Raw genomic sequence first — 25,397 nt, 5'->3', positions numbered from 1 at the left:
GGTTTTCTGTGTGAGGCCTGTCCCCATGGGGCTGCTGGTTTTGGGGATGATGCTCAGGCCTGCTGTTGGCCCGCACAATCCACAGGAGAAATGTCGTTGTGTTCCTCACCCCAAAGAGTTCCCCAGCGAGCAAAGCCAGGCACCTGGGCACGTCTTTGTCCCCCGCTTTGTCACTCCCCGGGCATCTAGCTGGAGGAGCAGAGCTCCCCGGTTCCCATCCCAGCTGCCTCCACCAGGCTTCGCTGCTGTCCCTGCGGGGGTGCGAGGCAGGAGAGGCGGGCGCAGGCGCCCACTGCCCCAACCTGCCGGGGCTCGTCCTCTTCCAGCAGGACTTTCAGGTTCCCGCAGTCCCGGCGGAGCCACGCGGGGCCGGGCTGGGCTGGGCCGGGCTCAGCGAGCCCAGCAGAGCAGGGCCGGGAGCTTGGCAGCGCGGCCGCGCCGCAGCCGGTGCGGGGCATGGGCCCGCGGGAGACTCGTGGCCGCAGCCCCCGGGGCTCGGGCACCGGCCTGGGGCCCCCGTGCCAGGGCTGGAGGTGAGCGGCTCTGTCCTCAGCCGCCAGAGAGGTAATGCCGCTCGCTGGGGACACGGTGGCCATCGGCAAAGGGGTCTGGGCGCCGCCAGGGTCTGCAGATGTGGCTCTTTCCCCAGTGCTGCCGGCATCAGCTGCAGAAAGAGCTGCAAGAAGGGGCTTCCCGTGTGTGTTCCCCCCCATTTTGTGGACGCTGTGGTAACTAATGGAGCCAGGCAGAGGAATCCCTGATGGGGATGGACTCTGAGGCTCTGTGGGCAGAGGCAGGAGACACCTCTGTGCCAGGGTCCCATGCAGGAGCCCCAGAGGGTGAGGGGACATTTCTGACTGTGCCAGAGATTGTGGTGAGGAGCCCCAGAGGGTGAGGGGACATTTCTGACTGTGCCAGAGATTGTGGTGAGGAGCCCCAGAGGGTGAGGGGACATTTCTGACTGTGCCAGAGATTGTGGTGAGGAGCCCCAGAGGGTGAGGGGACCTCCCTGACTGTGCCAAAATTTTGGTACAGGAGCCTCAGAAGGTGAGGGCACATCTCTGACTGTGCCAGAGATTTTGGTGCAGGAGCCCCAGAGGGGTGAGGGGACATCTGTGACTGTGCCAGATTTTGGTGCAGGAGCCCAGAGGCCGAGGGGACCTCTCTGGGTGCCGGTTGTGGCAGTGGGAAGTTCGTGCCCAAACTGGGGGGGGACGTGGGGCTCCAGGCGCTGCGGGCCCCCCCATCCCCCTCCCTCTGTGGGTACCGCTTCCCCCCTCTCGTTTCCGCCGGGTGAAGTAACACGCAGCCCAGCAGCGTGTGCCCTCACCGTCGCCCTCCCCGCAGGGATGGTGGTGGGACCCTCGTGGGGCGCAGCCCTGCCGCCCCCCGCCATGCCCGCCGCCCTTCGCCTGCTCTGCGGGGTGGTGGTGCCGGCTGCCCTGCTCTGCGCGGAGCCCCTGCCCCGCCTCAGCTTCCCCAGCGGTGAGTACGGCCCGGGAGCAGCGGGGACAGCTGGGGAGGGGGGTACACAGCCTCTGCGAGGGACAATGTCTATCCCCAGGGCTGAGCGTCCAGCATCACGAACCTTGGGGTGCCCCCCAGCCTAGCCCCCCCTGCCCCTGCCCCATCAGTGACCCTCAGTGGGATTGGGGACAGCGCCAGTGGCCGCAGGTGATGTGGGGGTGATGAGAGTAGATGAGGCTGCTTGGCACCCCAGCACCCAAGTGGCCAGATCCTACGGTGATTTTGTCACCCAGCTGGCACCCAGGGTCTGCTCAGGGTCACCCTGGGGGGACGAAAAGCTGCCTCTGGAAGGGACTGGCCACAGCATGTCCAGCTGGAAGGCAGGTGGCAAAGCAGGAGCTTGGGGGGGCTGTGATGTGGCAATCAGGCTGCAGGAGGATCTGTGCCCCATGGCAGGGTCAAGCCTTCCAGCCCTGACTGCGCTGGCACTTCCCTTTCCCCGTGCAGCCATGCCCAAAATTGCAAAAATCCCCCAGTTTCAGTGCCTGCTGGGGATGAACGAGAATCTGCAGTCCCTGGCTGTGCCCAAGGGCACCCTGGGGGCTGGTGACCCCCCCCCCCCCCCCACAGTGTGGCACCTCGGGGGCTTGTAATCCCTCCAGGGTGGCACCCTGGGCCAGTGCATCCCCCAAACAGAGCATGACCCTTGGCCATGGCCCCAAAGCATGACAGGCATAGCTTGGGGGGAAATGCACCCAATTTCTGGGGGTCTGCAGCTTGGGGATGTTCAGCCCTTGCAGTAGGAACTGGAGGGGACAGTGGGAAGTGGGGACCTGGAGGGTGAGAGGGTGATATGGTGATATGAGAGCTGAAGGGGAAGGACTGCACCCCATTTCCTGTGTGAGATGGAGACAGAGCTGCACTGGCAGCTGCTGCCACATCTGCACATGAAGGGTGAGGGGGGGCTGTGTGTAACCCCTGGGCTCCCCTCACCCCCTCTGCTCCTGCCAGGGGACCCCCGGCGGACCCTCACCCACTTCAGCCAGGACAACGTCTCCCACTACGACATCTTCCTCCTGGATGAGGGCGAGGAGGAGCTCTACGTGGGGGCACGCGACTGGGTGCTGGCCCTCACTGTCGGCACCCCTGGCAGCATCCATGCCAAAGCCTCGGTGAGCAGCACCACTTTTGGGGAGGTGGGAGAGGGAGGTGCCTCTGCTGTGTTTCAGTTTCCCCGTGGGGCTGGGCTTGACAGCCCAGGAACATCTTCATTCCCTTTGCAGATAAAGTGGGGACCCACAGATGAGAAAACCTCTGAATGTGCTTTCAAGAAGAAGAGCCAAGAGGTGAGCTAGCCCTGTGGGGGCTCAGGGGTCCCACAAAGCTATGGGGGTGCTCAGCACCCAACTCTGCTCTTTCCCCCTCAGACTGAGTGCTTCAACTTCATCCGAGTCCTGGTGGCCCTGAACCAGACCCACCTCTACGCCTGTGGCACCTATGCCTTCAGCCCTGCATGCACCTACATTGTGAGTGTCCTCTCCAGGGCAGCACACAGGGCTCTCTGGGCAGCTTGTGGGGTTGTATTTTGTGAGGACCCACAAAATATGGGCCCAGAAGTGAGCTGCAGGATGGGGGTGCTGGGTGTCCCCCCCAAGAGACATCTTTGTGTCCCATCTGCTAAAGGAGCCCTTGGTGATTCTCACTCAGCTGCCAGCAACGCTTCCTCTGGCAGGGAAAGCCCAATTTTGGGTCCCCTCAGGTGACTCCAGGCTCTCTGTCCCTGCCTCAGTCTCCTCCATGCTGAGCACGTGGTGGGGACTCTTACTCCCCAAAATGAAAATGAGGGAAGGTGACAGGAGCCGGGTACCCCCAGCATCCTCTGTCATCAGCCCCTGTCATCATCCCTGCACCCACCTTGAAGACATGGGCCACACTATGTCTGCAAGGTATTCCACAGTCATTCCCTACAGATTTGGGGTTGTTTTGAGTCCTTTGGCTGATTTTTCTCCCGTTTTCCACAGCACCTGGAAAGCTTCACACTGGCCAGTGGCAGAGGACAGTCCTTCCTGGACGGGAAGGGCCAGTGCCCCTTCGATCCCCAGCACACTTACACAGCCCTGCTGGTGGGTGAGTATGGGGCCAGTGGCCTCTTGGGTTGGCTCCCATCCCTGGCATAGAGTGGAGGGCAAGGGTGGGGGGGTCCTCACCATGGCTCAGCCCCCGCTGTGTCCGTGGGCAGACGGAGAGCTCTATGCTGGCACCATGAACAACTTCCAGGGCAACGAGCCCATAATCTCCCGCTCGCTGGGCACCCGCACCCTGCTCAAGACAGATGCCTTCCTCCGCTGGCTCTCAGGTGAGCAGGGGGCAGCTCCTGGGCAGCATTCCTGGGAGGTGCTGCAGCCCCCCAGGCTCCAGCTTCTCAACCACCTGTGCCTGTAGCCGACGCCGCCTTCGTGGCCTCCTTCAGCCTCCCTGGGGACGACAAGGTCTACTTCTTCTTCGAGGAGACAGCGGATGAGTTCGACTTCTTTGAGAGGCTCCTGGTGCCACGGGTGGCCCGTGTCTGCAAGGTGTGACAGCAGGGAATGATGGTGGGCTGCAGTGGGGGTACAGCGGTGGGGGATGATGATGATGGGACAGGAGACAATGGGACAGGGACAATGGCGGGAGACCATAATGGGGATGATAGTTGTACTGTGATAGCAATGATGATAGGGGACAATGGCAGGGGACAAAGGGGTCTTGTCACCTTGGTAATGAGCACCCTCCTGCAGAGCGATGTAGGGGGGGACAAGGTGCTGCAGAAGAAGTGGACAACGTTCCTGAAGGCGCAGCTGGAGTGCTCTGAGCCTGGCCGCTTCCCCTTCAACGTCATCCACCACGCCTTCGTGCTGCCCCACCATGACGGCCGTGCCAACTTCTATGCAGTGTTCACCTCGCAGTGGTGAGTGCCCAGGGCTGTAGAGGGAGCCCAGGGGCCCGTGCCCTGCTGCTGCCCACTGGCTGTCCCTCCCTGCAGGCAGGCGGGCAGGGCGGGCAGCGCCGCCGTCTGTGTCTACAGACAGGACGATCTGGAGGAGGTCTTCGAGGGCAAGTACAAGGAGCTGAACAAGGAGGGCTCTCGCTGGACCGTCTACAGTGGCCCCGACATGAGACCCCGGCCTGGCAGTGTGAGTGCTGCCCACTCAAGGGGACTGGACTTGCCAGGGGAAAATGCTGGTCCCCAAGACATGGGCTCTGTGTATCCCTGTGTGCCCGCACTGCAGGCGGGATGGGAAAGGAGGAGGGTCCCTCTGCACCCCACTGACGCTGGCCAGGGCAGCATGGTGATGCAGCACATCCTCCCCTCCCTGTGTCTCAGTTTCCCACACCAGCACAGACCCCTCTGTCCCCACACAGTGCTCCATGGGTGCCTCCTCAGACAAAGCCCTCAGCTTCATGAAGGACCATTTCCTGATGGACGGGAAGGTGTCACCCATGTCGGGGAGGCCTATCCTGGTGAAGTCTGATGTCACCTACACACGCATCACAGTCCATGAGACTCACGGCGTGATGGGGACCCCGTACCGTGTCATGTTCCTGACCACAGGTGGAGTGATATGGGGGGCACACAGGGTCACCCATCCCACCCTCCCCTTGGCTCCAAAGCCTCAGCGATGTCCCCTGTGCCCCACAGACAAGGGTCTCCTGCACAAGGCAGTGGAGCTGGATGGGGGTGCCCACATCGTGGAGAGCATCCAGCTTTTTGCGGCGCCAGAGCCGGTGAAGAACCTGCTGCTGGCACCAGGGAAGGTAGGGCAGGTGTGACCACCTAGACACCCAAGAGCCGTCCAACACCAGCACCAGGGGAAGGCTCAGCCCTGCACCTCTCCCTCCCCAGGGCATCCTCTACGTGGGCTACTCTGGAGGCGTCCTGCAGGTCCCGCTGGCCAACTGCAGCGTGCACCGGAGCTGCGCCGAGTGCGTGCTGGCACGGGACCCCTACTGCGCCTGGCACAGCCCCGAGGGCTCCTGCCGGCCTGCCCGCCTCGCCACCGAGAACAAGTGAGCAGCAGGATGGGAACGGGAAGGGCCGTGGGGGTCACTGGGATGCTGACCCCTCTCTCGTGGCCGCAGGAGCGCGTGGCTGCAGGATGTTGAGAGGGGGAGCCCGGACACCACGTGCCACCGCGGGAGGAGCGCGGCCATGCCCCGCTCCTGGGGGGCACCAGAGGATCCCGCTGTGCAGGGTGGAGTATGGGGGCACAGGGGGTGGGACAGGGCCCATGGGGGACGCCACATCACCCTGTTCTCCACACCCACAGGGCTCAGCCCCCCGCTGAACGCCGTGGTGCAGCTGCCGTGCCCCCGGCGCTCCGCGCTGGCCACCTACAGCTGGCAGCAGCCCAGCGGTGCCCAGGGGCACACGGTGCTGCAGCCTGACCACACGCTGGTGGTCATCATGCAGCAGGGAATGGCCGGCACCTATACGTGCCAGGCCACGGAGAACGGCTACACCTGGACCGTGGCTCAGTACCAGCTCAGGGACTCTGGCGAGGCCGGGCTGGGTGAGGAGGGCTCGCCCCCCCGCTCGTACTGGTCCCAGTTTGTCACAGTGGCCGTGCTGCTGGCTGTGACGCTGGCCGGGGCCGCCTGTCTGGCCCTCCTGGCCTACCGGGACCAGCTGAGGGCTCGCAGCAAGGTGCGGGGCTGCAGCATGCCCCACAGCCCCCCGTCCCGCCCGCGGGAGAAGGTGCCCCTGAACGGGGGCACCGGAGAGCCCCCGGCACCCGGAGCTGCCACGGAGGAGGAGGAGGAGGATGAAGGCTCCCAGGCGTGTTGCCTCCAGCTTGGTGGGGACGTCGATGTGGACAACAACCGGCTGCATGTGCCGGCAGGGGACACGGCGTGACACTGGCAGTGGGTCAGGGAGACCCTGGGGAGGGGGGATGTGGGGAGGGGAGTGACTGTGAAAGGGGTTTTGGTTTTGTTTTTGTTTTATTTAATACACCTGTTTTAACCTAAGGCTCACGTTCTGGGGCTAGGGGTGGAACGGGCCCTGGGAGCAAGGGAGTGGGACAGGGAGAGAGTGGAGGGCGAAAGAAGGTCATGGGGACAGGCAAAGGATGTGGCACAGAGGAGAAATGTCACCGTGGGGCAAGGACGTGGGGTCGGCACAGCCGAAAACGGTGGATGCTGACACCAGGGAAAAGAAACAGGTTCCACAAAAACCTCAGCATGGAGCAGGCTGTGCTCGATGGGCTCCCTAATCTAGCCCCATGGGCACCCACCCTGCACTGCCACCCAACCCTCAGTGCTGCCCCTTCCCATCCCTTGGGTGCCCCCACCGCGCCCTGGCTGTCCCCCCATCCCATTTCCAGCATCCTTGACCTGCCTTTGCAAAGCCAACACAGCTGTACATTCTCCTGCTCTTTGCTTTTTTTATTAAAAAAGGAAAACTCAACGCCTCACATTGCTGGGTCCATGGAGCAGCCCTGAGGGCCTTTTGGGGTGTGCGAGGCTGGGCCAGGGGAACGCGTGGGCACACGTGGGTAGGCAGGGACACCCGTGGGTGGGCAGGGACACCTGTCGGCGTGCAGGGACATGTGGGTGTACAGGGACACCCGGGGGTGGGGAGGGACACCTGTGGGTGTGGTGGGCGTGCAGGGACCTGCGCTCCTGTGCAGCGTCCACGTGCAGCGAGGGGCAGGGAGAGCAGGGACCAGGGGACAGCTCTCTCACACCCGGCCATCACTCCCTCCTGTGGGTGTCCCCGAGCTGTTTCCTCCTCCTGGCCGTCCTCGGCCCCTCCGGCACGCTGCGCTGAGGGCCGCTGGCCCTTTAGGAGCCGTAATCCGGCGCGGTCCCTTTAAGGCGCGCCCCCCCCCGCCGCCCTCTTTACTGCGGGCCGGAAGCGCGTGGGCACTTCCGGTGCGACCTCTGCCCGGTCCCAAGATGGCGGCGGCGCTCTGGTGCTGACGTCGCCGGTCACTTCCGGCCGGGGAGCGGCCATGGGGCGGCGGGGCCGGCCCGGCCGGGGGCTGCTCGGGGCTCCCTCCCGCCGGCGTGAGGTGAGGGGCTGCCGGGGCCGAGGCCGGGCCTGCGGCGGGCCGGGGCGGGGCCTGGCCTGGGCCCCCCGCCGTGCGGCAGGGCCTGACGGTGGTGGCCCGGCCCGGCCCGGCGCCGGTGCGTGCGGAGGCGGCCGAGCGGGGTCTGGGCAGGTGTGGAGGCTGCGCGGCTGGACGGGAGGGCGGCAGGTGGGGGAGAGGGGGCGGCTGGCGAGGGGCGCACGTAAAGCGGGTAGGGGGTTGGTGTGAGACACTTTGGCCTTGAAAGACCCCGGGAGAGAGGCCCAGAGGGTCCCGGGGCGAACGGGGAAGGGCCCGGAGCCCCCGCGGCGGGACCCCCGGGGCAGGCGGGACAGGGCTTGAATGGCCGCGGGGAGAGGAGCTGGAGGGTCCAGGGACCCTCCTCAGGTCAGAGGCCGAAGCCCTCCCCGGGCTGTACGGGGAAGCGGCCGGAGCCCCCCGGGGCTGCAGGGGTGACGCCGGCTTGGGGACAGTGGGGACACCCCGCCACACCGAGGCTCGAGGCTGGGGACGCGTCCTCCCCGCAGTGACCTTGAGCGGATGCCGGACCGGGCTCTGCCGCTGTTCTCTGCCCCGGAGCACGGCTGAGCTCCTGTGGCCGGGGATCGGAGCGGGGGGCTCCTGCCCGCGGGGCGGGGGTGCTGGCAAGGGCAGTGTTGCCACCAGAGCGCCGCTGCCACATCGCTTACAGAGCCGCAGCTGTGCCGGGAGCTGCGGCTGTCAGCGGGGCTGGGGTGAGAGCCAGGACTGACTCCCTGGAGGGGTTGGATCCCCTCCCACCGTGGGGTGAGTGTGAGGAGCAGATTTAGCTCGGTGGGCTGGATGTGGTGCCTCAGCTCAGCTCGGTGAGCTGGATGTGGTGAGCTGGATGTGGTGCTGATAACACCAAGGTCAGGGTTCCATCCCCAAACGAGCCATTCACTCCAGAACTGGCCCTGCTGGGCCCTGTCCAGCTGAGCCTGTTGTGTGATTCTGTGCCCTTGGAGGTGCCAGGCAGCCTCGGGCTGGCTGCAGATGGTTCCCAGGCCGGTGCTGAGGCATTAGCATGCTGGGCAGGGCACATCCCTGCCTGGGGCACACAAAGGCCCTGTCTGTGTTTGCCAGAGAAGCATCTTGAGCTCCAGCTGCAGCAACGAGCAGTTTGGGGACCAGACTGACAGGGTGCCATTAAAGGGCATGAACTGGAGGGGGTTATGCTGAGTTCTGTGTGTGGGAGACTGAGGCTGTGCCCAGATGAGAGAGCAGGAGCAGGGACACTCTGCTTGGTACCCCCTGCTTGGATTTCCAGGCAGAAGTTCAAGAAATGCTGTTTTGTGCATGGTGGGAAGGAACCACTGAGGGGTGGTTTTGGCACGGAAGCTGCTCCAGAGTGTAAGGATGTGTGAGCTGTGGTGTGCTTGTACCTTGTTTTAGAGGGCAGGTCAATTCTTTGGAGATGTAGCTGGATTACTTTTATATCAATCTCCCTGAAATTACTTTGAAGATCACCAAATCTTAATGAGTGTGACAGGATCCCTGAGCAAGGCCGTGGTCTAAATTTCTGGAAGATTAAATGCTCTGAGCAAAATAAATGCATTTTATGTTGGCAAAGTAAGAATTGCAGCCATGCTGGTCATCCCTGGAGCTGCCAGGATCCCTTCCTTCTTCCACACAGGAGGGACTTTGAGTGCCTCAGAGCCATGGGGTTAAAGTGACTTTGTCTAACTCAGATCCTGAATGAAAGGAGTTATTGGTGAGAGTCCAGAGAAAGTACAGCTGTTTCCTCCAGAAGTTGTGGCTGAAATTCTGAACCCACATCACTAGAGCACATAAAACTAAATAAAGATCAAAGATTTATTATTATTATTGTTGTTGTTTTGTTTTGTTTTCCATATTGCAGTAATGAGAATGTTTTTTGCAGGCAGCCCTTCCTTTTCTTTTGTGGGGAGCTCCATTCTATCCCTGGGTGGCAGAGGAATTTGGAGTATGGACTAAACCCTCAGGCTTCACCAGGAAATCATATTGTCTAGACTCTATTTTAATTTCTTAAATGAAATATTAAGCTAGTGGGATTCTTAACAAGAACCAAGTTGTGTTTTCATAGATGCTGTGTGCAGATAATTCCTGTGCAGGAAGCTTTGTGTGTCAAATCATGTCAGAATTAGCAAACCCAGTAGGGCTGTAATTGTAACTAAAGCAATCCAGGTTAGGGTGTTTGTTGTGCCTTAGCTGCCAGGGCAATTGGCTGGCAGGGTGAAGTGTAGCTCTCTTTACAATGGTAAAAAGGTGGGGTTTGGGTGTTTTTAACTCCCCTGTCCACCTGCAGGAGCTGTGGTAGCCTGTAATGCTGTTTGCTCCTGTTCAGCAAATATTTTGTTGGCCAATAGGCAATGAAATGGTCACCTTATGGAACACCCACCCCTGATCTGCCTTAATTTCATAACTGCAGTTTCTTCTCTGTGCCAGAGGTAAAAAACTTCCAGTTGTTTTGTTACTGTGTTTCTAACAGTATGTCTCTGGCCTGGGTGAGTTCTTCATCAATTCTGAAGTGTTGAGACATTTCCCTAAGAATCCCAGACTGGTTTAGGTTGGAAGGATCTTAAAGCTCATCTCATCCCACCCCCTGCCATAGGCAGGGACGCCTTCCACTATTCCAGGTTGCTCCAAGCCTTGTCCAACCTGGCCTTGGACACTGCCAGGGATGGGGCAGCCACAGCTTCTCTGTGCCAGGGCCTCCCCACCCTCACAGGGAGCAATTCCTTCCCAATATCCCATCTAACCCTGCTTTGGGTCAGTGGGAAGCCATTCCCCCTGTCCTGTCTCTCCAGGCCCTTGTCCCAGGTCCTTCTTCCTTGAAGCTCCTTTAGGCACTGATGTTGTGGCTTTGGTAAAGTGCCCCCAGAGCAGTGTGTGGTGCTGGCTGCCCATTCCTTTGAGTTCTCACTTGGTGAATGTGTTTTCTGATCAAGGTTTTGGCTACCTTGCTCCTGTTCCTGCTCCTTGCTCTGGCTCTGCTCTCCAGCAGTTCAGCTTGTGCCTGGGCACACCCTGCCAGTGCCTGGAATACAAGTTATGATCCAGCTGCAGTCAAGCCTTTCCCAAAAGTTCAGTCTCCCAAACACCCCTTTTTTTTTTTTTTAATTTGATGTGAAAGTGAGTTCTTTATGGCAGTGAACTGGTCCAAGTTGCATTGGGTGATTCTCTGAGCTGTGCTTCTCCTGCTGCCTGGCTCTGTGTGTAGGTTCCCTTAGCCCAAGCTTGGTTAATTGTGCAGCAGGTTAATTTACTAATTACAGCAGCTGAAAGTACCCGGAGCCTGGTTGTGGAGAAGCATTTGGTGCCTGCTGGGACCTGGTGATGAGCTGCAGCAATTGGGGCTGCGGGAGGCTGAACCAGCCCCTCCCTTCTCATCCTCCCCATTCCTGGTGCTCTGAGCACAGCCAACAGTGGAGGGGGATTTATCAGACCAGGAGTGTTGGAAGGGAGGGTGAACTTTGCTCATGTAGCTGACAAACAGCTCACCAGAGAGATCCTAGGATGTGATTTAACCCTTTCTTTTCAAGACCTTGGTCATCAATGTAGAGACTCTACATGGCTGTCTTGCCTTGTTTTCCCATTGTTGTTCTTTTCTTCTCATCACCCTCCAGCTTTAGAAAGATAAGAACAGAAGTACCCAAAGAGATGGGTCTAATTGATGCAGGGAATCTAGGAACACAAAAGGACTTGTCACTTTCTTCTTTGTACAGATCCTGGAACTGAAAGGTGACATCCTGACACCTGGGAGCATGATAGACCTGGAATGACTGGAGAGAAGCTGCCTTGGTTGGCTGTCCCTGATCTTGGGTGCCCATAAAAGGTGTGTGTGCTGCTGGAGTGGTGCTCATCTGCTTCTGAAAGCACGGGAGCTTTGCTTTTCCACAGAGCAGTCTGGGCTGTGCTGAGAGCTGCTGCTGGAGCTCAGAAAACAGCCACCGTGACATCTGAAGGTGTCACCATCAGGCACTGCCTCTGGAGGTTACAGTCCCTCTGCTCAATGCTGTGCAAGGCTTGCTGTGTGCTCGAGGAGAGTCAGCCGAGGTTGAGGGGATGTGGGCAGCTGTAGCGAGCTTTGTCCTCTACCCAAGGGGTCTCTCATTTCAGGTGCCAGCACTTGCAGTCTGCTTGCTCAAGGCTGGAAGACTGGGCCTGGATCTGCTCTGTACCTTTAAGGGAGACCTGGACCTCTCCAGCCTGACCCTGAGGAGCCATGGAGGACAAACGCAACATCCCCATCATCGAGTGGGAGCACCTGGACAAAAGGAAATTCTACGTCTTTGGGATTTGCATGACCATGATGATCCGGGTGAGCGTTTACCCCTTCACGCTCATCCGGACGCGGCTGCAGGTTCAGAAGGGCAAGAGCCTCTACAACGGGACCTTCGATGCCTTTGTGAAAATCCTGCGGACAGAAGGGACGGCCGGGCTCTACCGTGGCTTCCTGGTGAACACCTTCACGCTGATCTCGGGACAGTGCTACGTGACCACGTACGAGCTCACCCGCAAGTACGTGTCGCGCTACAACAACAACAACGCCGTCAAGTCCCTGGTGGCCGGCGGCTCAGCCTCCCTGGTGGCCCAGAGCATCACGGTGCCCATTGATGTCATCTCCCAGCACCTCATGATGCAGAGGAAGGGGGAAAGCATGGGCAGGTTCAAGGTGCAGAACCAAGATGGCAAACGTCTGCTGGTCTTTGGCCAAACCAAAGACATCATTGTACAGATTTTCAAGGCTGACGGTTTCAGAGGCTTCTACCGGGGCTATGTGGCCTCGCTGCTCACTTATATTCCCAACAGTGCGGTCTGGTGGCCCTTCTACCACTTCTATGCTGGTAAGTGAAAGGAGGCTTGAAATGTATCTTACCCCAGGAGAGCCAGGAGCCCCTCGGATGGACTCTTGGCACTGTGGATTCAGCGTGATTTGCTTTCTCTCTGGAGGTGGGAGCAGAATCTGTCCTGAACTAAGGAGCTGCATCTGGTTGTGTGGGAATTCTGCAGATGTTGGGTGGAAGTTTAACAGAGCAGCAGTGTTTCAATGCAGAGCAAGGGGTCCAGGTGCTATAGGGCTTCAAACTAGATGGCTCCAGGCAAGTGGGGCTTTATGCATCTGCTCTAACTTTCTCTCCCACTAATCCCAAGTAGTGCCTTCTCCACAGGAATGAGGAAGGCAGAGTTTTGGAGCCACCATGTAAGTATAGTTCATCTTTCAGTTCATGTGAACTCAGGAATCTCATAAATGGCAAAGGGACTTTTAGAGCCACAAATCTCATGGCAAAACCAAACAACAGGCAGAGATAAGGGCCAAATCTTCCCTGGATTTCCATCAGGTATTGCTTCAGTTTTGAAAACTTTAAAATTGGCACTGAGTTTTGTGATGAAAGACTGCACTCAGTAGAAAGTTCTTTCTCCCTAGCTCAGTTCTTGTACTCCTTGGGGTGTTTCCAAAGGCTAAAGGTATTGTCCAGCTGAGGTTTTTTTTCCACCTCTGATGATCCTTTAGATTTCTGCCATGCAGCTTTGCACATGTTTTTTAGGAGTCTGGTTACCTAATTTCTGCCAAGAGGTGGTGGTAATGAGCAGTTTGGGTTTTGCTGTACTGGGCCTAAAGTACATCTTGGAGCTCACCTGTTCTTCAAAATCGAGATGTCTCAAAGATCCTGTGTGCTTTCCAGAGTTCTGGTAGCTAGAGGAAGCATTGGTTCTGCATCCAGGCTGCATTTAAATGGCAGTGGCAGCTTAGCATGTTGGTCTGTGCTTTGTGGGAGAGCTCCCATCAGTGTCCATGTCAACTGTTTATAAGACCAAAACCCAGTGTACTAACTGTAAGATTTTCATGCCAGAAGGGCTCAAAGGAGGGCATGTAGAAAAAGGCAGTTGATCTGGAGAAACCAGAGCTCTCAGCTTCTAGGTGTTTGCTCTTTCCCTGTCTTCTCAGTGGGAATTGAGATGCTGGGAAACATCAGCCCCAGCTGTCAGTGAGTCTGCTCTGGCTGCATTTCCCAGTCCTTTGTCCCTGGAGCAGGAGTGGGGGGTCACTGAACCCTCCTCGGGTTCAAAGAACACTGCTGGCCCTGATTACAGTCAGTGTTCAAGGTCTCTAACAGAGCTGCTTCTGTCCCTCCTGCCAGCCAGGCTGCCTCATCGTCCAAAAAATGGGGCTTTTGAACACTCTTCTGTCCAACTTCAACCAGTGAAAGTGTGGGAGATTCAAGTCCTATTGGCCAGGCAGCAGGAGCAGAGTGAGGAGATCTGGGATGAGCACTACATGGTGCTTTTTCCCTTAGGCATCCACAGTGGGATACCAGGGTATCTCCTGGACAGTGTGCCCAGTAGTAACAGCTTTCTGTACAAATCTCTGCAGACACCTTCCAATCGAACCTTGTCTTAAGGCTTCCTCCACCTAAAGAGGGTGGGGATATTCATGCCCTGTTCTGGGGACGTGGGAGCTGATTCTGTCCAGTTTGCCCCACAGGCCTGGGAGCCAGTGTGGCAGCTGATGGGAGGCTGTAGCACAAAGCCTGGGGAGTGTCCTGGAGCCAGCAGTGTGATAGGTCCTGCTCCCTGTGCTGTGCCAGCTTTCTGATTGGGTAGGAAGCACCACTTGGAGATTCTGCAGGAGGAGCTGGCAGGCTGTAAGTCAGGGATTCTGCCCACTGCAAATCAGCTGGAGTTAGGAGTGGAGTTAAGGAAACGATAAGCAGCCTGAAAGTCTGAAACTTTCCTCTCTCTCCTGTTCCCAGAACAGCTTTCGAGTTTGACTCCTAAAGACTGTCCCCACCTCCTTCTGCAAGCAATATCGGGGCCCCTTGCGGCTGCCACAGCTTCCACTCTCACCAACCCCATGGATGTGGTGAGGGCTCGGGTCCAGGTAAGAGCTCAGCCTGCTTGGCACAGAGCAGGGTGAGGTTCAGCCTGGGCTCTCTCATCTCTGTGGTTTCAGGTGAGCTGCTTCCCTGCTCTCCCTGGGCCTTTCATCCTGGGTAGTAGCTGCTTAATTAGCCCTCAACACTAGCAAGAGGAGCCCAGGCTGGCAGTGCCAGCCTGGCCTGCTCAGACAGGCTTTCCCTTCAGAAAAGGAGAGGTGCTTCCTGCTGCCTCCTTAGGACTTTGTGCTTTTTTTTGCTCCCCTCCTCAGGGAGTTCTGGAGACCAGATCAAGGCTGTTGGACTGGCTGATCTGTTGTCTCCAGAGAGTTCAGTTGCAGCAGAGTCTCAGAACAGCTCAGCATGGAGGCTGGCAGCTCTGTCAATGTTTGTTCTGGCATTGCAGGTGGAAGGCAAGAGCTCCATCATTCTCACCTTCAAACAGCTCATTGCAGAGGAAGGTCCCTGGGGGCTGACTAAAGGCCTCTCTGCCCGCATCATTTCGGCCACTCCTTCCACCATCGTCATCGTGGTGGGCTATGAAACGCTGAAGAAGCTGAGCCTGCGCCCAGAGCTGGTGGACTCAAGGCACTGGTAGAGGCAGCCGGGGGAAGAGAACCTTCCTGTGAACACTCTGAGTTTGGACTCTTGCAGGGGAGAGCCTGGGATGCGAAGCAGCTTGCTGTGCCTTTGTCTCTGGGTGGTTTCACAGCACAAGGCAGATGCAAAAGCAGCTGCACTTCACCTCTAGATCTGAGTGTCATGCAATGGTCTGCTGCTGGTTTCGCTTCAGCTGTGACCTTTGGCAGTGCTCTTTGCCTGGAACAGTCCATTCTAGGTGTGTGAATGCATCCTGCCAAGTTAGTAATTCCTTTTTTTTTTAATTAAAGACTTACTGGCTTAAGCAAAAAGCCAGTTTATTCTCTTTAAATTATTTTCATCTTTGCCAAACTTCCAAGGAGTCTCACAGCCTGCAGCAGGACCCTCTGCTGGGATGTCTCTAGTGGCAGTTGTGCTGTGGGAAGCTGGAAGCAGAAAATAGACAAGTGACTTTCTCCAATTACCTGCTGTATTTCTAGAAGATGTGAGACAAAGAGTAACCTGGAACCTCTTCAGACCTGCGTTTTGAATAGATCTACATACTTGTTTTGTATATTCTTGGAAAATGTTCCCTGTCTCTCATCCTCCAAACAGCAAGCTGGCTGATAGCAAGTGGGGAGCTGAGCTGGCTGTTTGGAATTAGCTGATGGCAGTTTTGACACCTAACCTGTGTTTTTAATCTGTTGTAATTTAATTTTTTTTATTTAGGGAAGCTTATTCTGATTTCTGGGGAACTGAATGGTTGTCCTGTGGCCTCGTTCAGTATGTCAATCCTGCATGTTCAGAGTGGCTGTGGCCACTTCCCACCTTAGTTAGTTTAAGCCCAGAAATGCAGTTTGGAAGTGTTTGATCGTGGTGCTGCCAGCAGCTGGATGAGAACTGAATGGGCTTTGAGCTACAATTAGATGGGTGTGGGGGAGGAAAAACCTTGTGCTGGCTTTTGATCCGGTTCAAACCTGACGGGCATGTTTATATTGAATAAGTGATGGTTCACTTCATGAGTTTAAATTCTGCTCTTCCAGTTTGGGAAGGGCAAGGATAATGTTTTGCACAATTGCTGGATCAGAAGCCTGAGCTATGGTCTGTGTATTTTACCAGGTGAAAACTTCAGGGGGATGAAACCAGAGGCTGCTTTTTGGGGAGGGGAGGGGAGGGGAGGGAGGGGGTTGTTTGACTGCACTCTGCTGCTCTTGGTGGTTGAGATTTGCCTTTCGTGTTGCCAGCCCACACGTGGTGCTTGTCTGGGGGGTTCAGGGTGCACCTCTACACAACAGAGTGCACCACCTCCATTCCCCTTCTGCCGTAACCAGGAATTTTGGTTGAGGTGTTGATCCTGCTGACCCGTGGCTGTTGCTGGGCTCCACTTGGCTGTCTCTTCCCGAGGGGACTCACCAAGTGTGGCTCTGCCCTTCATCCCAGTGTTGTCCCTGCCCAGCAGGCACTGGACATGCCACCATGCCTGCTGGAGATGGAGATGCTGAAGCTGCTGCCGAGGTGGGAGAGGCTTCTCTGCTAAGAGCAGGGCTTGATTCTAAGGTGCAGCTGTGGTGGGGCTGCGGGTGAGAGCTCTCTTCATCCCAGTTTTGTTTCTTGCAGTGCTCAGGCACTGGATGCTGGAGCCGCTGGCGGAGTTGTTGGAGCAGCATCTTCTGCAGCTGCTCCAGTCACCTGTTTGTTGTTTAAAAGTTAACACCAGTCAGCTCTTGTTCTAATAATAGATTCTGCTCTGAAAAGCAAAACAACAGCACCCCAAAGGCAGCAGGATGTTAACACTGATGTTAACAGGAACAATAACGATCAACCTCTGCCAGGTGCAGCAGGGCCAGTCCCAGTGTGCAGAACAGAGGGGCGGCAGCACCAGTGTGGGGAGACACTGTCAAACTTAATGTTCCTCTCGTAACCAGCAGCGTTCTTGACAACTAATAAACTTGAGAGACCTTCACTTTGGTGCTGCATTTAAAAGCACATGACTCTCCACGCATGGGGAGGCTGCTGCTTTTTATCGTGTCACAGGAAGGGTTTCACCCTTAGCCTTTGGACTAGGAGAGGGACGTTGGCTGCCTGAGAACTCGGTGGCTGAGCGAGCCAGGGAGAACCGGCTGCAGCACGTGGGATGCCTGTAAGCATCCGTGACCCAGAGCCGCCCGCAGGGCGCGGGCTGGCTCCTGCTTGGCTGTTACATGGAAAATGTCGCTTTTTTAATTCTCTAACCGAGCTGAACTTGGTTTCTTTTCTCCTTGAATTCTTCAGGCTTGATCGTTTTATTTCACTCAAAGTCGCTGGGGGGCAGGGCGGGCATTTCCACGGGCACCGAGGAGAGAAGGACGGTTCGTCACGCTGCTCCGCTTCGGGGCCGGGAGCAGCCCCGCGCCGGGAGGCGGCACTTTCTTACCGCGGTGTTTTTGTCGCGGTTTGGTTCGGAGCGGGAGCGGGAGCGGCCCCGCCCGCGCCGCGCGCTCGCGCGCTGCCTTCCCGCGCTCCGTTCCCGCGCTGGCGGCCCTTGGGGGCGGGGCCCGGCGCCCCGGCCAATGGGCAGCGGCGGCGGCGCGCGCGCCGGGCCATGGCGGCGGCGGGCGGCGATGGCGGCGCGGGCGGGGCCGATGGCGGGGACGGGCCGGCCCCGGCGGCGGCCCCGGGACGCGCCCAGGTGTTCAGCACCGTGGTGGACACGTTCCTGGAGAAACTGGTGGCCGCCGGGAGGTGAGGCGGGAGCGGGGTCGCGCAGGACGGGGAGGGAGCCCGGAGCCCGGTCCCAAGCGTGCCGTGACCCTGGGCCCACCGGATCCCCGGGAACAGCTCTGGGCCTGGCCCTGATCCGGCCCCACCGTGAGCCGGGTCCTGATCTTGCCCTCCTTGCAGCTACCAGAGGTTTGTCAGCTGCTACCGCTGCTTCTACAAGCTGCAGCCGCAGCTGACCAGGAGCATCTATGATCAGTTCATCTCCCAGCTCCAGGCGTCCATCAAGGTGAGCGGGGGAGCGCCCGGGGGCCTGGGGGGCTGCAGAGGGGTTTGGAACGTCCAAAAGGGGGTTCAAAGCCCGGTGGAAAAGTGCTGAACAGGTTGATATTAAGGGCAGCAAATACATTTCCTAAATGTAAAGCAGAAAGCTGAGGCTGCTCTCCAGAGTCCTGCCTTCCCCAGAAAGAGCTGTAGGGTCGTTCAGGAAAACACCACTGGGACTTTGGAGTCCAAGCATTTCCCCAGCACGGCCAAGGCCACCACTGAACCATGTCCCTGAGTGCCACATCCACACATCTGTTAAATGCCCCCAGGGATAGTGATTCCCAGAGTGTTCATCATCCAGGATTCCAGGCTCTGCATCCAGGACAAAGCCAGAAGGACTTTGGAAAGGGATGGAGTGACAGGACAAGGTGAATGGCTTCCCACTGCCAGAGGGCAGGGTTAGATGGGATATTGGGAAGGAATTCTTCCCTTTGAGGGTGCTGAGGCCCTGGCACAGGGTGCCCAGAGTTTAAGGCCAAGTTGGATGAGGCTTGAAGCAACCTGGTCTAGTGGAAGAAAGATGGAACAAGATGTGGTTTAATGTCCCTTTGAACCCAGACAATTCCCTGATTCCATGACCAGCAAAGGCTCACAAGCAGAGTGATGCCTGTGTTTGCTCACCTCGTGTCTTTCCTTCACAGGAGGAGATCCAGGAGGTGAAAAATGAAGGGAATCTGGAGGGACTCTTCAGTTTACTGGATAAGATCGTGGAGGAGGCAAAGGACCGGGAAGAGCCAGCGTGGTATGGATGGCCAGGGGTGGGGGTGGTGGTCCTGCAAGGGCACCAGGCACTTCCTGGGCTGTGTTTGGGTGTCCTGTTGGCCTCATGCTGCAAGGGAGGGTCTGAAAGCTGCTGTATCTGTACAGCTGTGTCACTGGGCCTAAAACACACAAAAGTCAGTTTAATCTGTGCTTCTCTGGGACCAGGGTCCATTTCCACTCACTTCCCTAGTACAGGGAGGTCAGTGCCACTGAGTTGGGGCATGATCCAGAGGGCTGATGGGATGTTTTGGGCAAAGCACCTGTCCAACAGCAGAGTCCCCCTGCGTGCTCTTTGTGTCCCTCCCCTTGCTTGGGGCCTCAGCAGACACTGGAGACAGACTGGGGATTGTGACCAGAAACACAAGATTTTCTGTGTCTGTGCTGAGGGGGTGAGGACATCCTGACTGTTCCAAGCACCCACTTAGGGCCAGCCTTGGGGAAGAGCTCCCTGTGCCCTCCAGTGGGGCTCTGGCTGTGCTGGGTTCCCTGTGCTAGAGGAAACTCTGGGAGCCACATAGTTGATCCCACCTGGCAGCAGTTCAGCAGCTGCGTGGGACCAGTTCTGGGCGGTATCTCTGGCCAGGGGTCTATGTACAAATCACAAACGAGGCTGGACTGCTGCTTGAGCTGTTTAGCATCAGTCTCATTACATGGATATGACAATGGGAAGATGCCAGCAGCTCACATCCCTGGCAGCAGACAAAGATCTCAATGTTCCAACTCACTTTAAAAGCTTTTTGACCAATCACACAAAGCAAAATCATATTGACAGTAGTTCCATCCAACCACTATTAGCACACGTCCCTTTGGTTAAACAATGCTTGCTTATTTCAAATACAGCACCTGCTTGTGAGCCTTCAAACACAATGCACAGAGCTCCATTATTAACCTTAGAACTTCCTAATATCTTGCTAGATAAACTTTTCTTTAGCTTAGGGAGTTATTCTAGACAAGTAGACGCAGTGGCCCTTGGACAGAACAGATCTGTCCTGGGAGGAAACTCCAGCTCATCCTGAGTGTTGGCATGGGGGCAGAGAAGTGCCTTCCTTTACCCCAGTCCAGGGGATGATATGTTGAGCCCCCTCAGAAGGCCAGGCTTGCTGGAGGACGCTCCATGCCATCTCCCCAAACACTGCTCCCACACTCTGGAGCCTCCCAGTTTCCAGAAGTGCAGGTGCAGTGGTCTGTTAATACACACACCATTCTTCTGTCTGTCCTTCCTACTCCTCACATAACTTTCCTGCTGACCAGTCTCATGGCTACTGTTTAGCTCCAGTCACAATTCTGCTGTGTCTGAGGCCTGATTTGCAGAGTCGCAGCCCCTGTGGCGTTGGGATCCCAGGGCAGGGTGCTCTGGGTGCTGAGTGCTCCGTTGCAGGCGGCCCAGCGGGGTCCCGGCGCGGGACGTGCGCAGCGCCCTGGTGCCGTTCCTGCTGCGGCACCGCGCCCACCTGCGCCGGGCGCTGCAGGAGCGGCAGGAGAGGAGCAGCAGCCTGGCCGAGGCCGTGCTCGCGGGGAGGGACAGCATTGCAGAGCTGCAGCAGCTGATCCAGGCTCGCCAGCAGGCCTGGCAGGTAAAACAGACCAGACAAACCAGACCAACCCAACCCAGACCAACCCAACCCAAACCAGACCAACCCAAATCAGCCCAACACAACCCAAACCAGACCAGATGAGACCAAACCAGACCAGACCAACCCAACCCAAACCAGACCAGATGAGACCAGACCAACCCAACCCAGACCAACCCAACCCAAACCAGCCCAACATAACCAAACCAGACCAACCCAACCCAAACCAGACCAAAACAAACAAACCTCCTCCTTGCAGCACCTGCTGCAGTGGGGCTCAGTGGGGCCTGGAATGACTTTCAAACCCTGCACTTCTCCAGGACCTCCCCAGCAGCCAAGTCCTGCTGAAACTTTAGGTGTGGACATTGTGTCTGGAGGTCTCAGGTGCCCTGTGCTGTGGGTTGGGTGTGGAGTGGTCCCAGGGGAAATGAAGGGGTTGTGTTCTGTGCCTGAGGAGACAGCAGTGTGTGCCACACATTCCACCCTGAGTGTGGCTGGGTGGGAGAAGCATCATGCTGAAGTCTGTGTGGTGTTCCTTCCAGGCAATCAGTAAGGAGCAACGAGAACTCATCATGACATTCCAGGAGCCCCAGTGATGCCCCACAGGCTCTGCTGAGACAGTTCATCATCCTAAAGCACTGATAGGACAAGGTGTGTGCAGAACCCAAACTGAGAATTACCCCATCAGGCCACTGGAGACTGCAGAGGGACTGAAACAGTTGCTGGACTGGCACGGGTTTATCAAAAGGAAAAAAAAAAAAAAAAAAAAAAGAAAAAAAAATCCGTTGGGATCTTTGGAAATGGATGGCAATTCCCTATTTCCTACTCAGCTAGACAGAGGGGTGTCACAAAGTGTGTCTGTGCTCTCATCTGCTGCACTCGGTGCTGTGACAGGCCTGATTCCAGTTTCCAAAGCCACATTTGGGGGTTTGTAGCCGTTTTAGCTGTGTGTTAGACAAAATTCAGTGCCTTAAGCCCCAGGCCAGGCTGTGCCAGGCCTGAGGAGCCCACAAGCAGGAGCAGAGTGGGTCCCAGCCAAGGATCCTGCCTGTGCTTGCAGGTTCATTCAGTCTGCCTGTGTTCAGAGCACTGCCCTTGCAGATGTGGCAGCAGCTGCTGCCCCAAGTTCCTCGTTACCATTCGTTCTGTTCTCACAGTTACTTTCTAGCCCCGGTCCCCTCCCAGCAGCCTGAGGTATCTGTGCAGGGGTTGAAACAGCTCTGCCTCCACTTTGTGGGTTTGTAACAGGGTTTTAATGTTTTTCCTGTGGAACCTTCTCGAGCCAGACTGGTTTTCCCCACCCAGAGCTGTCTGTTGCTGCCTCTCCTGTTTGTGGGCTGGGGAAGCCGAGGCTCCCGGGATCTCCCTGGCAGAGCCCCACCAGTGATGTGTGCCTGCAGCATGGACATGCTGTCCTGGGGCTGGGCAGGGAGGGAGGAGAGGCCCCCTGCACCTGCTGAGGACTGAGAGGTTCTGAGTCCAGCAGGCCCTGAGGGCAGAGCTCCGTGGTCTCTGCCCCAAGGAGAGGCCCTGCCCTGAGCCCAGCTCCACCACACCCCAGCCTCTGTCAGCAATTAGAGCTGCAGTGGCTGCAGCATTTCCCCTCTGCCTCCCCTCACTGTGCTGGAATCTCAATAAACTGGGGCTGTTGTTCCCAGCTTGGCTCCTGCTGTGCTCTTGGCCCACGTACTCTGTACTTTATGGGTTTGTCTGACAAAGGCTCTGCTTCAGCAGCTCTGTCTGCCCTCTGCCCCCAAGCCTCCAGTTCCGCTTCCCAAGACAGGGCTGGGATTTACAGGATCAAAAAGTGGTCAGGATGTGAAAGAGGAATGTTATTCAGGGGCTCTGAGTGCCCTGGCCATGCAGCATCTGCCTGTGGCACATGGCAGGGAGGAGCTGTGCAGAGACCAAGGCACGGGCACCTGCTCACCCTCCCCAGGGACAATGTGACAGTGCCCAAAAGCAGCACGTGCTGCTCCCCCAAAAGTGGGCCAGCAAGTTCCCTATTGGCCTGGCACATGGAGGAAAACCCCAAGGTTTGGGCAGGAAAGTCTCCCTGTGTGGCAGAAGATGATTCTGGGATGCAGCAGTGGGGGCTGGGCCAGGGCAGTGAGGAGCCCCCAGTGCCCCTCACCCATTCCAGTGGGGACTGGGCACTGCCAGGCTGGCAGGGCTGGGCCCACCAGCAAATCCCCCCTGGCCTGGGGCCACTTCTCCCTCCCTTTGTGGGCTCTGGCTGGGCACAGGGAACCAAATTCATCCCAAACCACAATTGCCACCTCTGCCAGCAGCTCCGGCCATGGCGGATGTACTGGAAATAACCCTGCTGAGGCCATGCCCCCTTGCCAGGGCCACAGGACCCTATAAAGACACCCAGGGAGCCAGGGCTGCACTCAGCCCAGCACAGGGAGGCACCATGAAGTCCCTGGTCCTGCTGACTCTCTTGGCCCTGCTCACCCTTGGCCTCTGCCGCAGAGGTACGGGGGAGTCCAGGGCTGGTGGGGACACTGGGGGTGACTCTGTGCCCTGGGAAGGGCCCTGGAGGGAGCAAAGGGACTGGGAAAACTCTGCTGAGCCTTGCCAACGGGGAGATAGGGACTGAGGGTTTCAGGGAGGGATCTGAGCTCCAAAAGGAGTGGGGTGAGAGCAGACCCCACATGGGAGGGAAAAGCTAGACACCCCATGTGAGCCCACCCACCCTTCCCTGTCACCCGCAGCTGCCGATGGCTCTGCCAGCACCAAGGACTCGCCCAGCTCCGAAGGTGAGTGACCGCGGCTGCCCGGCCCCACTGCCCTGGGGATAGGGGGACACAGCCCCGGGGACAGGGGACACGGTCCCCCTGACCCCCCCGCTGTCCCCGCAGCCTTTGTCTCCAGACGCGCCAGCGCCGAGCTGGTGCAGAGGCAGAAGCGCAATATCGGCTATGGCAGGTGAGGATCGCGGCCCCCAGGTGGGGGAGGTTTGCGGGCCCAGCCCCTCCCCAGGACCCCCCACAGCCCCTAGGTGTCCCGTTTGTCCCCAGCAGCGTCCCTGGAGCCCCCCCGGACCCGCTGGAGGCCAAGCGTGAGGTGTGCGAGCTCAACCCCGACTGTGACGAGCTGGCGGACCAGATCGGGCTGCAGGAAGCCTACCGGCGCTACTACGGGCTCGCGTAGCCCCAGCCCGGCTTGGGGCGGGGGCTGAGCTCCAGAAACCCCCGTCAGCCCCTCCCCGCCCCCCGCACCTTCACCCTCCCACCCTCTCTGTTAGCCCTGGAAAGAAATAAATGCAAACCGTAGAGCCAGATCCCCCCCAAGCCTGGGGCGAGGGTGGGCGGGAGGATTCGGGGGATGTGCTCCATGTCACCCCACCCAGCTGAGGACTCCTGGGTTCCCTCCTGTCCCCCCCCAGGCTCCAAGGAGGAGAGGTGCTACCAGCCTCAGATCCTGCTCCCAGCAGCTAGGAGCCCAGAGCTGCCCCATCATCATTTCAGTTTAATTTAAAGCTGTTTCTCCCAAGGTGGGGGGGGTTACTGGGGAGCAGCAGGGCTGGCCCATGCACCCCGGGCCCCTGTGGCCTGCCCGGGAATTTCATCACAAACCACCTTAATTACTCATTAACCTTGTCACATGCACGCTCACACTGCCGGGTCCTATGTGGGGACCCCAAATTCATGGAATCACTGCTGGTTTGCCCTGGAAGAGCTGAGGCACAGACTGGGTGCATAGGGAGTTGGGAGAGGGACACTGCAGACAGGGACACTGCAGGACAGTCAACAGCACCCCAAAGAGGCTGCCAGGATGCCGGGTCCTGCCAGGCTTTGCAGCCCAGCCCCTCACACAGGTCCCTCTGGTGCCCAGGGCCAGCAGGAACACCAGGGGAGCTGCCAGAGCCACCAGAGGCTGGGGCAAGGCCACAGTGAAGGCACTGCTGATGGCAGTGCTGCCCACAAGGGCCAGCCTGGCAGTGCCAAATGTGCTCGGGATCTTGGTGGGACTCAGGTGGCCCCACAGCCAAGCCTGGCATGTGCACACGTCACAGAGGATGTCCTCCAGCTGCAAAGGGGTGCCCAGCACAGAACAGATGTGGGAAAGCTGGTGGCTGTGTCCTGCCAGGCTGAGGCCATCACCCACGGCTGCAGCTCGTGCTGCAAGGGCTGCTCTGGGGACAGGGGACAGAATGGTGGCAGTGGGGAGGGGCACTGGGGGCTGCTGCTCAGAGATGCAGCCAGAGCAGAACAAGGCTCTGGGGCAAGGGGATGTGAAGGGGAGGCCGGTGAGCAGCGCAAAGAGGAGGTGGTGGCAGCAGCCGAGCTCAGCTTCACTCCAGGCACAGTCCTAGCAGCAGCAGAGGAGCTGTGGGGAGGCGGGGGAGAACCAGAGGGAGCCCTCTGGAAGCCCCCTAGCACCAGGGTGGTGGGGGCACCTGACCCTTGCCCTGGGCCACCCTGACTCACCGGGCAGAGGAGCAGGGTGGTGTTGTAGAGGAGGGGGCACACAAAAGTCTGCAGCACCCTGCTCAGCTGGGTTAGGACCACCACGGCAGAAGCCTCCAGAGCCACGCTGCAGCCCCCCAGGCCCCAGCCCAGCCAAGCTGTTATGCAGGGCCTGATGAAGGACACTGGGCTGGGCACTGGGGGAACTGGGGCAACAGGGAGAGCAGCTCAGCAGCACGAGGGTGCTGTAAACATTCCATCAGCCCAAAACTCCCACAGTGAGAGGAAGGAAAACCCAAAATGATCCAAAAGTGTCTGGACAAACTCCCTGCTGCTCTGCACTGAGCAGGAGGTAGAGCAGTGCTGGTGAGAAGCACCAGTGGTGTGGTGGCCATGGGGGCCATGAGGGCCACCTGCAGCAGCCCTGCAGAGCCCCAACCCCCCCACCCCTGCCTCAGGCTGGGGATCTCGGTCCTGCCCTTGCTCCATTCTGGGCCCCTCTCTGGCAGCTCTCCTTCCCTGGCAGGAGGGGCAAATGGGGCCTCTGCAGGGGCTCCAAGGCAGCTTTGTGCTGGACACATCCCTGACCTGCCACAGCCTTGCTTTAGCTGAGATCCCCCCAAATTCCCA

General features: G+C 58.3%; 4 protein-coding genes across 7 annotated transcripts; all 4 read left to right on the top strand.

Annotated features, from left to right (window-relative positions):
* Positions 1-259: 259 nt before the first annotated feature.
* SEMA4A (semaphorin 4A) lies at positions 260-6,913 on the top strand. 3 transcript variants are annotated; one of them, XM_059871143.1, is made up of 16 exons: positions 336-564; positions 650-839; positions 1,348-1,485; positions 2,479-2,639; positions 2,751-2,813; positions 2,895-2,993; positions 3,489-3,594; positions 3,707-3,823; positions 3,910-4,040; positions 4,245-4,414; positions 4,490-4,640; positions 4,870-5,059; positions 5,147-5,262; positions 5,351-5,514; positions 5,587-5,699; positions 5,775-6,913. In XM_059871143.1, the coding sequence occupies exons 2-16, from the start codon at positions 761-763 to the stop codon at positions 6,359-6,361; spliced, it is 2,385 nt and encodes a 794-aa protein (XP_059727126.1). In that variant the 5' UTR covers positions 336-564; positions 650-760; the 3' UTR covers positions 6,362-6,913. The 3 variants fall into 3 exon arrangements, with proteins under 3 accessions (XP_059727127.1, XP_059727126.1, XP_059727125.1); XM_059871144.1 differs by lacking the exon at positions 650-839 and having other exon boundaries at positions 260-564; XM_059871142.1 differs by lacking the exon at positions 336-564 and having other exon boundaries at positions 617-728.
* Positions 6,914-7,366: 453 nt separating this feature from the next.
* SLC25A44 (solute carrier family 25 member 44) lies at positions 7,367-16,958 on the top strand. The gene is made up of 5 exons (XM_059871145.1): positions 7,367-7,520; positions 11,264-11,373; positions 11,658-12,385; positions 14,294-14,421; positions 14,823-16,958. The coding sequence occupies exons 3-5, from the start codon at positions 11,764-11,766 to the stop codon at positions 15,012-15,014; spliced, it is 942 nt and encodes a 313-aa protein (XP_059727128.1). The 5' UTR covers positions 7,367-7,520; positions 11,264-11,373; positions 11,658-11,763; the 3' UTR covers positions 15,015-16,958.
* A 618-nt stretch (positions 16,959-17,576) lies between these two features.
* On the top strand, positions 17,577-22,009 carry PMF1 (polyamine modulated factor 1). Its single transcript, XM_059871148.1, has 5 exons — positions 17,577-17,716; positions 17,876-17,981; positions 18,661-18,761; positions 20,160-20,355; positions 20,895-22,009. The coding sequence occupies exons 1-5, from the start codon at positions 17,577-17,579 to the stop codon at positions 20,946-20,948; spliced, it is 597 nt and encodes a 198-aa protein (XP_059727131.1). The 3' UTR covers positions 20,949-22,009.
* BGLAP (bone gamma-carboxyglutamate protein) lies at positions 20,331-23,636 on the top strand. Of its 2 annotated transcripts, XM_059871146.1 has the most exons (6): positions 20,331-20,355; positions 20,895-21,003; positions 22,644-22,829; positions 23,070-23,114; positions 23,217-23,283; positions 23,376-23,636. In XM_059871146.1, the coding sequence occupies exons 3-6, from the start codon at positions 22,652-22,654 to the stop codon at positions 23,506-23,508; spliced, it is 423 nt and encodes a 140-aa protein (XP_059727129.1). In that variant the 5' UTR covers positions 20,331-20,355; positions 20,895-21,003; positions 22,644-22,651; the 3' UTR covers positions 23,509-23,636. The 2 variants fall into 2 exon arrangements, with proteins under 2 accessions (XP_059727129.1, XP_059727130.1); XM_059871147.1 differs by lacking the exon at positions 20,331-20,355 and having other exon boundaries at positions 20,896-21,003; positions 23,379-23,636.
* Positions 23,637-25,397: the final 1,761 nt, after the last annotated feature.

The sequence above is a fragment of the Haemorhous mexicanus genome, chromosome 31 (assembly GCF_027477595.1).
Source record: "Haemorhous mexicanus isolate bHaeMex1 chromosome 31, bHaeMex1.pri, whole genome shotgun sequence".
Taxonomy (NCBI): Eukaryota; Metazoa; Chordata; class Aves; order Passeriformes; family Fringillidae; genus Haemorhous; species Haemorhous mexicanus.
Note: the sequence above shows the minus strand (reverse complement) of the source record. Positions and strands in the feature narration are given on the sequence as shown.